At 39.0% G+C, this 12,169-nt stretch overlaps 1 protein-coding gene across 2 annotated transcripts; it reads right to left on the bottom strand.

Moving 5' to 3' along the window:
• Positions 1-591: 591 nt before the first annotated feature.
• rnf126 (ring finger protein 126) lies at positions 592-10,922 on the bottom strand. Of its 2 annotated transcripts, none has more exons than XM_012874635.3 (9): positions 10,764-10,922; positions 8,009-8,067; positions 7,858-7,921; positions 7,536-7,774; positions 6,501-6,569; positions 6,332-6,401; positions 5,957-6,050; positions 5,637-5,752; positions 592-1,694 (listed from the first exon to the last, which is right to left on the bottom strand). In XM_012874635.3, exons 1-9 carry the CDS (start codon positions 10,836-10,838, stop codon positions 1,539-1,541), a joined length of 942 nt encoding a protein of 313 aa, XP_012730089.2. In that variant the 5' UTR covers positions 10,839-10,922; the 3' UTR covers positions 592-1,538. The 2 variants fall into 2 exon arrangements, with proteins under 2 accessions (XP_012730089.2, XP_012730091.2); XM_012874637.3 differs by having other exon boundaries at positions 7,858-7,918.
• Positions 10,923-12,169: the final 1,247 nt, after the last annotated feature.

The raw sequence follows: 12,169 nt of genomic DNA, 5'->3' as shown, positions 1-12,169 counted from the left end.
AGCTTCTGAATGGTACCAGTGTGTTAACCGAGATCACAAGCGGCACTGGAAAAGTCCACCCTGAGCTTGGTAAAAGACACAAGAGTGTGATTTGGGAGTTAAAACCCCCCAAACTGATAGTTCTACGTACGGCATTATTATATAAAGACCTCAGGAAACAAAACAAAAAAATATTTTGTAGAATAAATTATATTCTTCAATTTCCTTTAATTTTTTTTTTCCCTCCTTCTTTAGATTACCTTTACCTTTGGAAGTATATCATTAATGTATTTATAACCAGATAAAGAAGTCAGCAAGATGATTTTTAAAACAAAACTTTCATTGTTGCCTGGAGACTTGCTGAAAACACAGTCAACGTGTGCTCATAAATGTGAAAACATCTCAGAATTAAATAATCATGGCAGAGAAACCAAGATCTGACTGTGCATGTTCATTTTAGGCCATTAATTTGAATTGTGCTAAAAATTAAAATAATGTTTCTACATCATGAGACAAGACCAGCTAATACGCAGCAAAATTAAGAGTGATTTAGTCACGTCTCATATAAATTACGTTACTTATTTGCGGACATGACCGATGGAAAGTCCAGAATCGGTTGTTATTAGCACTTTATTGTGACTGTACAAAAATTCAGCAAATAAAATAACACTTATTTTGTGAAATTCATTTGGCCAGTTCCAGAGAGGTAAAATGATCCCATGCCATTTATTTTGTTTTTTTTAATAACTTACATTGCTTAAGTTGTGTTTCAGTGAACGCAAAAGATTTTTTTTTTCACTACAAAAATAAAAATTGTGTCCACTGTTAAGCTGCAATCATCCCTACCATCAACATACAGCAAATACACGACTGAGCTCTAATCAAATGGACCATAATTAAAGAAAAGAAAAAGAGGGGGGATCCTGAAATATTTGCTTCATGGAAAAAATGAAATAAAAAACCAAATCGCTGCTTGAGTTTGTACAGTAGTTTATCCAGATTCACATTCTCACCCTCAGACAGAATCTTGTGCAAAATAAAGAAGCAAATGAATTAAAATCAGACACACAGCCTCCTTTTCCCCCCAAGAGGTTTGTTGCTTGATTAATTAGATGCAAGTGGCTGACATGTCCACCGCCACCACGGGCAATGTTGTTTTAAAAAGAGCATTTTGTTGGGGTTTTAACTTTACTAAAATGTGTCCAAACAGGATGATAAGGACATTTTTTTCATTTATTTTTTTTGGTTTTCACCAAAAAAGCAGACCACTCTGCTTCTATACTGCTTCTGATCTGGTGTCACAATCCCACCTTTACTATATTTCACATTCCTCTTTCGCTCCTCACACACTCAGTAACAATAGCAGCAGGGCTTGGACCCGGCGTCCGTTCGGCACGGAGGGGAGGAATGAAGACTAAAAGTCAAAGTTCTTGTCCCCGAGAATTGAGACATAAAACTGTTGTGGTCTCAGCTGCAGTGAGAGCCGGTGGGTCTCAGCGGGGTGTGGTGCCGTCACATGTGAAGGAGGGGATGGTGTGGAGGGAGGGAGGGGGGGGAACCTAGGAGTTGCTGGCTGCATTTTCATTGCTAGGTGAGCTTGGAGAGGAAGAGGAGGAGGAGGAAGGTGGAGAGAAGTTGATTCCTGATAACACGGGTGGGTCTGTGGCCGTGTTCTGTCCGCTGAGGCTCTTCCTGCACACGGGACATGTGTCGTGCTGCCAGAGAGGAAGATCAAATGTGTTATTTATTGGGTCACCATTAATGCATCAGGACTGACATCTATTTCTAGTGCAGTGAAAAAGGTACTTTCTCCCATAAACAGATTTCTTCTGTTTTGGTTCTTTGGTCACGGTTAAACTCTTAGATCATCAAACAAATGTTAATATCAGGCAAAGATTACCTGAATCAAAATAAAACGCAGTTTTTAAGTCATGACTGAGTTGATGAAGGAATAAGAGCTGTCTAAACTAATCTGGTCTAATGTAAAAACAGAAAAAAAAAAGATTATGGCCCTCTTGATCTAAAAACATATGCATCATACATGGTTAAGCATTTAACTTGATAACTTGTACGTCTTTCACATCCCTTTTTGGCCCACTCTTCATTGCAGAGTTCTTTCAGCCAGAGTGGAGGGTTTTGGGAACAAATGCCTGTTTTTTTTCCACCCTGTGCTGGGGGGGCTAGTGCTAGGATGGGAGACACACAGAGGCTGAATGGCTGGTTGTGTGGTGGGACTGAGCCTGGATTCTATGGGGGAGGTGGTGGAGAGGAGGAGCATGTCCAAACTCAGAGCATTCCTGGAGAACCTGAGTAACCTCCTCCATTTCTTCTCACTGAGGTAAAAGACTTTTGTCAACAGGCTGTTCCACTAACAGACTGTAGCATTATTTTGTACCACGGGTCAGAAAGAAATATGAAGTGGGGACCAGAAGTGAGGCAATTTTTCTTGTTTTTCATGTCATTGTCAAATTTAAGACATCTTAAGACCTTTTTAAAGACTATTATGAATGAACTTTAAGAATGACATACAGAAACCTCCATATATATATATATATATATATATATATATATATATATATATATATATATATATATATATATATATATATATATACACACACACACACGACTTTTTCTGAAATGAGTTAGTAACAAAGATACAAAGCTCCCTTCCAGAAATATCCACTTTTGTGTTATGTCTACAAAACATATTCCTAAACATCTTGGGGATCATCAAAATACTTTTTAGGAAATAAGACAGTCTTATTTCCTAGATCACTTTGTCAACAGTGATTTTGGCCTTTGGGACTCCCCTATTGATGCCATTTTGATCCGGTCTCCCTTATAGTCGCCTTCCCTGTGCTCATCTCTGGAAACAACTTGATTGTGAACCAGTGCAAATACCTGGGAACTATCCTTGATGACAGGATAGATCCCAGGCCCAAATGGGCCTTTGAAGCCCATTTTGTCTCACTCTGTACGAAGGGTCATCAGAGAATATCTTTTCCTTGGAAGCTTTGTGGTTTTAACGTGAATTATACTTTTACGCAAATATTTTATCCCGGTTTTATCAGGCCTGTGTTAAATATAAACTTCATTTGCTGTTTCGGGCTTTTCACTGGCAAGAACCAACAACAACAAAAACCTGGTGGGAACTGCTAAACTGTGCAGCAACATTGCTGCTGCAGCCTTGAATACTTTAACTGAACTGTACAAAGGTGAGTTCAGTCAGAAAAGCCAGAGCGGTCCTGGAGGATTTGGGTCACCCGCTGCACCATGAGTTCAAGCTGCTTCCTTCTGAGCGCAGAAGTCTGCTGCCAGGATGTCGGATTAATAAACTGAAACACTCTTTCCTTCCTTTAACTCTTAGATGTTTAAATGGGATGAGATTTTTAATGAATGGCGGTTACGTGTATTTATGTTTTTAAATCGTTGATGTGAAATAATTTGCCCTTAGGAGATAACAAGGATTCTTGAACTTGGACTCCAGTCGAATCACGAACACTGACCTCAGCTGAGGCCTGCAGCGCTTTAGATGTTATGTTGGGTTATTTTTGTGACCTACTGAATCAGTTTTTAAAATGCTCTTGGAATAATTTTTGTAGGGAATCCACCTAATCAAGGTTCCCAAATGGTGGCATGTTTCTCCGCTTAGGATAATGGCTTTTACTGCAGCTCATTGAAAGTCCCAAAGCCTTAGAAATGGATAAGTAACCCTTTCTAGATGAAAATAGGTAATTTTTTATAACTCGTCTGTTCTTCAAATTCTTTAAAAAAATGATTACTTGCTTTTTAAACATTTTATGTTGCCAGACAGATTATTTTAAAGTGAATTATTATTTCTAAAGGTATGGTAGTAACCAGGACCTGGTGTGGCTATTAAAATTGGCCTAAAATGATGCTGTTAATCACAATAAATTCATCATTTTTAAAATAAAAAGGGTTTTTCTTTCATTTCACATGGTATATATTGGTTTGGATAGCTTTTTTCCTTAAAAAACAAATGTACTTTAGTTGTCCTCAACAACTTTGCTTGTATTTAAAGCCCTGAATGGAAAGCCAGCATGAGGATCACCACATACAGCGCAGCCTTTATGCATTGCTCAGGTGAATGGAGCCGGTTGTAAGCCATGTTCCTTTGTTCTTCTAATCTCAACAGGATGCCATGAAAGCACGCAGGGCCTGTGACCTCCACGGATCGACTTGTATGATGTGGAGCAACAAGGTACGAGCCAAACCAACAACTAGTTTTATTAAAAGCAGAGAGAAAACCTTCCCTGATGGCTGAAGCCTGCCCCTCCAGCAGGAAGTTACAGACCCAGCATGACTACACCGTTAGAAGAAATACACAATAATTGGACGAGTCAAGTCAAAATATACGTTTCAAAACAAATAATAAAGTTATGTGCATTTTAGTTGACCCATTGTCAGAGCATTGGCCTTCTTTACAAAGTCGACCTTAAGTTTAAGCAAGAATTTGAGGCTATCTGGGACTTAATAACCGTTGTGGTCAAGAAAAAACGATAAGAGAGACGGCAATGTCCTGAAAGTCTACAGTTAGTGAATAAAGTAAAGTAATCCTGAAAGAAGTGACTTCTGCAGCTATTAATCCTGAAAGAAGTGACTTCTGCAGCTATTGCCACCTGAATATATGTCAATACATATGTATATAAGTCACCGTGAATGTACATAAGACATCCTCTGCCTTATTTCTATTTTGTATTTTTATTCTTATTTTTCTTATCTACTTCTTTTTTTATCCACTGTATAAACGAGGACACACTGTACATAACCGATGCACCTTGTCCTACTTTTGGCACCTTCTTCTGATTATTGATTACTGAGCCGATGTGACAAGTGAATTTCTCCAATGTGAGATCAATAAAGCCTATCTTATCTTATCTTAAAGTGCTACGGAATGGCAGCACTAACGAAAAGGAGCGTGCCATTTTACTGCACTACAAAGCCAACCAGCCGTCGAGCTTATGCACATCGTTAACTTTAATTAAAGGACGGCTGGGTATCTTTAAAGGCCTCACTTTAAATGAGTTACTTTTGTATCGGGGAAGGGAAAAGATTATTCTGTTCAGAATATTCTTACAGGTCCCAAACAGTGGACACTTTGACACAGTGACGAGCCTAGAAGGAACCTTCCAGTAGAAAGACCCAGAGCTTCTCTCTCTGCTGTGAGACAACAAAACAAACCTGAGCCAGACACTAATGTGATAAAACAGGCCAATGTGGTACTCTAGTTCTTTAAGCCATTACCAAGCTGCTTCTTTCTACTAATTATTTGTTTTCTAACAATGACGCCGTCTCCCTAAACTACCAGACGGAAATATATGGTATGATGGCTGTGCCAGGACTGTAAAAATAGCTGGATTTACGGGTAAATTATTGCTTTAGGAGTTTTCTACCCATTTCTGCGCCATATGAGCTGCAGCAGCTGTATGTGAACTTGTTACAAAGGGTTACTGTAAACCGATCTTTAACAAATCACTTAGGGTGTCAAAGCTACAGCTACTCTTCTCGGTGTAACTAACAGAGTAAAAGATGAAGTTGAATAATTAACACAGTTGGAAATATGGGTCTTGCTAACCCATTATTTATAAAATCTAATTTATAAAAATAATCAACAAGCCAATAATACGTCATACCTGCTCCAACCATGGCACTATACAGTCGTTGTGAAACAAATGATTGCACGGTAGTTGCCTAACGCTCTCGTCGACGCTGTAGTCCTCTTTGCAGACGGGACACTCTAAACCAGCACCTGGACAAACACAGCAGGACATACCATCTGCCTGTGCATGTTTGCAATGCACAGTCACACAGAAAAGCTGCAAACTTGTCAGACTGATTCTGTGCATTCAGGGTAACCGTGTTGTTGAGCTTTGTTTAAAAAAAAAAAAGAAAACCACAAAACAAACGTTCTCATGACTTCAAACAATAATGCTATGATGTAAAAGGAACTTACTGACATGTTCTTGTGTAATGGAAATGGTTGGTAAACTCTTTATTCTTTCTCTGTCAGCTGGCGGTGGACCAGTGTTTTCAAACTGGTTTAATAACTTTAAAAGCAAAAAATAAAAAGAAACATGATCACAGTTAATGACTGAGGAGAAATTTGCATGAAAACATATCATTTCTCTTAATATCTGCAAAGGGCATGGATTCAATTTGTGACAAAGCCTTTAAACAAATATAACCACTTCACTGTGGCTGCTTTCAGTAGTCGACTATATGATCTGTACCCATAATAAACGTGTAAGACTGTTCACTGAATATTTTAACATTTAAAATAGGAGATTTTAATTGCTGCAGTGAAATGAAAGAGTAGATGATTTTAAACCTGTGTAATGATAGCATCTAGTCCATTCGCACCCCAGGCATAGTCCATTGGATTGGAATGTAGCATACCCCTGCAAAGCAACAATGTGGTCAGGTAAGAAAAGGTAAAACCACCTGGACTCTACAACATTTTTTCTTCTGCCAATTTCACAAACATTTGTTGAACTTACCAGGGTCCCATCCCGATATTTGGCATGGCTGTAGGTGCTATGATTCCATTAACAAGCTGCTGGATGATTCTACCCAAGAAAGAGAAAAAATAGCTCAAAATCGAGGTGTCATCAAACTCTTGATCTAATCCCAGCTTTGCACTGCAAAAAGAGAGCTAAAACTAAGTAAAATGTTCTTGATTTTAGCTGGCAAGTTTAAAATTATCTGCCAGTGGAATAAGATTTTTGCACTTAAAATAGAAAAAACTAATCTCCATCTTATCTCAAGTGCATTAGATCTAATTATCTTATTTTTAGGGGTAAAAATACTCCTTCCATTGGCAGATAATCTTACTTACCTGCTCAAATCAAGGATAAATACACTCATTTCAAGAAAAGTTTACTCATTTTTAGTTCCCCTTTTTGTAGTGTGGAATCCAGAGTTATTTTATTTTCAACTAATTACTGGCTATTTACAGAAATGAGAAGTAGGAAAATATACATGCACAAGTCTGGATGGTCCTTAAAGCTACATGCTGTCTTAAGAGTAGACTGAAGTAAAATAAAATCAGTGTATTCTTTATTTTCACCAAATGTTCATACTTCTGTTACATTATAACCCGCAAACTTCAATGTATTTTCTTAGGATTTTAAGCGATTCAACCAGCAGAGAGTAGTGCATCATTTTGAAGTGGAAGGAAAATATGCATGATTTTCAAAATCTTTAACAAATCAAAAATTGAATTTATATTTAGCCCCCTTTAGCCTGACAACCCTAAATAAAATCCAATGCAACCAATTGGCTTTATTTGTATAAAACCATGTAAAACCATATTTTCCCCTCGTTAGCTGGGTCTATCATATGTAATCCCAATTAAATGCAATCTTGCTGTAATTTAACATTTTTTAAAGTCTCCATATGAGCTACACACTGTCAAAGTTGGTAACACTGTTGCCTTGCAGCAAAGTGTCTGGGTTTCCTCCCACGATCCAAAAACACGATTGTTCGGTTAACTGGTCTCTTCAAAAACTGTGACCAAACTGAAGATGTCTCACCCCTCCAATGTGGGCACTCCTTCGTGGCGCGAACCCTGTCGGCGTGGCACGTGTCGACCCCGCGGCTGCCGTGCGCTGTATCGCTGGCGTGAAGCCATTTCCCTTTCTCGCCTGTTCTCCGCGTCCCGGTTGTCCTCGGTGGATAATCTCGATCGAAGGTCAAAGTTCTCGTCGAAAATCCCAAGAGCGAATGGGCCGTACCCCGAGGGGAACGTGAACAGATGATGGTGATCCATGTTCTGTTATTGACAATTAAAAGAGTCAAATCAGAGCGCAAACAACGCGTTCTTCCTGGTAGCGGGGTTCGCCGTGTTGCACTGACCTCAAAGCTGGAGCGATTCTGATCGTTGGCAGACGACGTGGACGCAGACCCATTTTCAGAGCTGCTACAAAAACAATACACACAAAAACTAAAGACTCAGACATGCAGGGATCAAACAAATTAAACTCATTGCATGAGTGCAAATCCTTGCCTTGTCTCTTCAGGTAGTTCCTCAATAAATCCAGACTCACAGCGTGGGCACGTGTAGTCCTACAAATCAAGAACCAGAAAATTAAAACTTATGACCAAGCAGGCCTGTACGAGCCAGGAATGCTTGTTTTTCACCAAACCTTACCCCTATCTCATAACCAGCAACATGAAACATTGTGAAATAAAGCGCTAAAACGGGCCCTCAGTGGTAGATCTGTGAGCAGTCAATCACATCTGCGCTGTATTTAGTAGTTATAAATGTATAGCTGATTTAAAAATGAACAAATGTAGAGTAGCAGTAGAAGTGTTAGTCTGAGTTATCCAAAAAAAAAAAACCTTAAAGTGAAGCAAAATTGAAACAAGTAATTTTAATAAAGCTTCTTAAAAATCGATATTTGATTAAAAAATCCACAACTCCACAAAAAGAAGTGGTTTTTCCCCTTTTATAAAACTTAAAAAAAAAAAAGAAATGCAATCCTGGAATGGCTACCATAACATCTAATATAGAGTATTTGATCCTTAAACTGAAGAGCAAACCATGGTCTCTTGCTGGCAACAAGGCAAAGTTAATGCAGTTTTTTTAAATCGATCCTTTAATCCGGTTCACTTGGATCCAGTCACGTAATACGGATGTGAGCGCAGGTCTGAGGTCCGAGGCAGGGATTCGGCATGATGTTAGCTCGGCTTTGAGAGTTTTCTAAGCAGCAAATTTCTACGAACACCAACATGGCTTTGGTCCAGAAAATCAACAACAAAAATGTTAAAAATCATTCTGACAAAGAATGTTTAGAAATGTGCGTAACTATGTCCACATCTGTTTATCCTGTGTAAAGCTTATATGTTCCACCACTAAAGAAAGAACAAAGAACTGGGAAAGGGATGCCAGTTCAATGTTACGACTACAGCTTATAAATAAGTGTCAAGCAAAGTTTTCATGCCCCTTGAACTTTCTTCACGTTTTGTCAGGCTACAGCCACAAACTCCACTGTGTTTCACTGGGATTTAATGTGAGAAGCAAATATAAAGTAGTGAATAATTGTGAAGCAGAAGGAAAACTATAAATGGTTTCCAACATTCTTTACGAATAAAAATCTGAAAAGTGTGGCAAGCTTTTGTATTTCCCACCCACCAAAAGTCTCTTGAAAAAAAAATACTCATCTGTACTTGGCTCTTTCCATCTTCCCCGTCTCTGCTGAGTACCAGCATCCCCAGATAGTGTGGAAGAGCACCTTCTTCCACACGTGTGCTGGGACACCAACACGGCTCGTGGTGAACTAAATTAATCGGAATCACTGACCTATCTGGTGTGTTCCTTGGTCTTAATGATACTGCTCTTTCATAATGTTCATCACAGAACAGCTGGATTTTAGGGTTGTACGACATGGCTGAAAAATGATGTCATGATATCATGAAATGTGTCATGATAAAAGCCTTTCACATCAGTCGATATAGACAATTTTTATTTTTATTTTTTTTAAATAAAGAAATAAGGACCAGGGGAAAGGCTGAATTTTCAATTGTGACCCTAAACGTAACCTTTACCCTTTAAAAAGAGGTCAGCCCTACCACCAACCTTGCTTAGCTTGGCAGTGAGAAGTTCAGAAGCTAAATCTTTTCCTCTGCCTACATCCCCCAGAATGCCATGCAATTCTGAATTAGAGTTCAGTGAAATTGTAATTATTCTTTGGGAATTTTTATCTATTGATATTGATCAGGTGTTTATTATTGTTACTGTTTAATTGCCCAGCCCTACCGTAGTTATACAAACATTAAATTATACAAAGGTGGACTCTAATCAGCAATTAGGTGACTTCTGAAGCCAATTGGCTACACTGGCTTTCGGTTAGGGGTATCAAACTGTTCAGATATTTATTCATAAAAGATAAAAGAAAGCCAAACAGAAAAAAAAAATCAAATATATATCCGTTTCCTTCTCTTGACATTTGTTTTGCTTTTCGTTGGTCTATCACTTAAAATCCCAATAAAATACCCTGAAGTTTTTAGCTGTAATATGACTAAATCTAAAAAAAAAGTAATAAATAGTACTACCTATAATAATAATAATAATAATAATAATAATAATAATAATAATAATCAGGGGAGAAAATAAAAACATTTGACAGGATATTAATACTTTTGCGAGGCACTGTACGTTTTGGGTTAATTCTGAGCCACTTAATTTGCTAACAAAGAACTAAACAGCGGCCTGGGTAGAAAGTAAATGTCACTGTAACATTCAAGAAGCTTCGCAGGAGAATCCCGACAACAAACAACAGGGGCAGAGACAACAGTAAAGGCAACCAATATATATATATATATATATATATATATATATATATATATATATATATATATATATATACAGAGGAGAGCTCATTATATTTTTAAGGTGTGAAGTCTGAATAAACCAAGTTGAGCCTGTTTGCTGCTGTCTGTCTGTTAGCCTGTCTGTGTTGCACCATTAAACCCACCAGTAACCCAGTAAAGGTCTCCTTCTAGCTGCCTCTTTATTTGACATCAGCGCTGAAAATACTGCTACCAAGCACTCGGTCACAACTGGGGATTCTCCCTAAAGTTTCTCACCCACACTGACTGACACTCTACTGCTGCCCTGGAGGGCTAGCTGGACCGACGGAGCTTCTAACCGCAGCAGCGACTCAACGAGGCGGACTGAGATGCCCCCATCTACGGCCACGCCGGTCCTAATGTACCGCTCCGCCATTCACACAGGCTCCATGTGTGTCGGTGGTTCTTACCGGCAAGCGGGGCGAGATCTCTGCTGAACACCGGTGACAAAAAAACCGGCCGGGCCGTGGAGGTGCTTCGGCCATTTCTGGTACTGGGTAAGCGTTACTGTACGGACGGACGGGGAGCGGCAAGGGACATTAGACGCTGACTTTTGCTTTAGTGACAGGAAAGGGAAACAGCAGCATCAGAGAGTATGTGAAGAGGGTAAGAATTAGCAGTGAAAGAACTTCCGGGAAAGAGAGAGAGAGAGAGAGAGAAAGAAAGAAAGAAGAAAAAAAGAAAGAAAGAAAGAAAGAAAGAAAGAAAGAAAGAAAGAAAGAAAGAAAGAAAGAAAGAAAGAAAGAAAGAAAGAAAGAAAGAAAGAAAGAAAGAAAGAAAGAAAGAAAGAAAGAAAGAAAGAAAGAAAGATTATACAACCCTACAAACTCTTTACTTATTGACTGTGACACCTTGTATTTTTCAGAGATATTGATCAAATTGAAAATATGTGAACACACACCCACTCTTCATTTTGGACAACACTGGTGGGATGATTTTTGACATAAAGAAAACTGTGGACACAAACCGGCACCTCAAGAAGTACAGCCTTCCACAGGAACAGCTGGTTATCTTCTACACTGCCATTACTGTCTGCTCAGTGTTCGTCCATCACTGTGTGGCTGCTCATTGAAACCCCATATTAAACTGGTTTCCAGGGTTTCTGGCACATAATCTGCAATTACGGTATAACAAATCAAGGATTCCTGGATCAATGTGTGATTCTGTGCTTTTTTGTGTCTCTGCTCTGTCTTCTCTAACCCCCAGTTGGTCGAAGCAGTTCAAACTGACTCTGGTTCTGCTGGAGGTTTTCCTCCCTGTTAAAGGGGAGTTTTCCTCTCCACTGTCGCTTCATGCATGCTCAGTAAGAGGGATTGCTGCAAAGCCATCGATAATGCAGACGACTGTCCACTGTGGTGCTACGCTCTTTCAGGAGGAGTGAATCAGAATCAGAAATACTTTAATAATTCTGATTCACTAATCCTGAAAGAGCGTAGAGCCACAGTGGACAATGCTGCTTGTCAAGACTCAATTCAATCTGCTGGGTTTCCTTAGGTAGGAAACTTTTTGACCAATCTGTTAGCATGATTTGACTGAATTTGACTTTGTAAAGTGCCTTGAGATGACATGTGCTGTGAACTGGCGCTATATAAATAAAATTGAATTGAATTGAATCCACAAAACAGGACAGGTAGGAGAAGACTATCAGGGCAGATCCTTCCATCTAGGTTTTATACAGGACTAGGGTCAGAAAAAGGGCAGCTAACATCTTTGCAGACCCCATATGTAAAAAATAAAACGACACATGCATAAATGCTTCTGTCTGTACTCTGCAGGGGAGAGGACACAGTATGAAATTACCCCCTGTTCATATGAG

This window comes from Fundulus heteroclitus, chromosome 6 (genome assembly GCF_011125445.2).
Source record: "Fundulus heteroclitus isolate FHET01 chromosome 6, MU-UCD_Fhet_4.1, whole genome shotgun sequence".
NCBI lineage: Eukaryota > Metazoa > Chordata > Actinopteri > Cyprinodontiformes > Fundulidae > Fundulus > Fundulus heteroclitus.
This window is presented reverse-complemented; position numbering and strand designations above follow the sequence as displayed.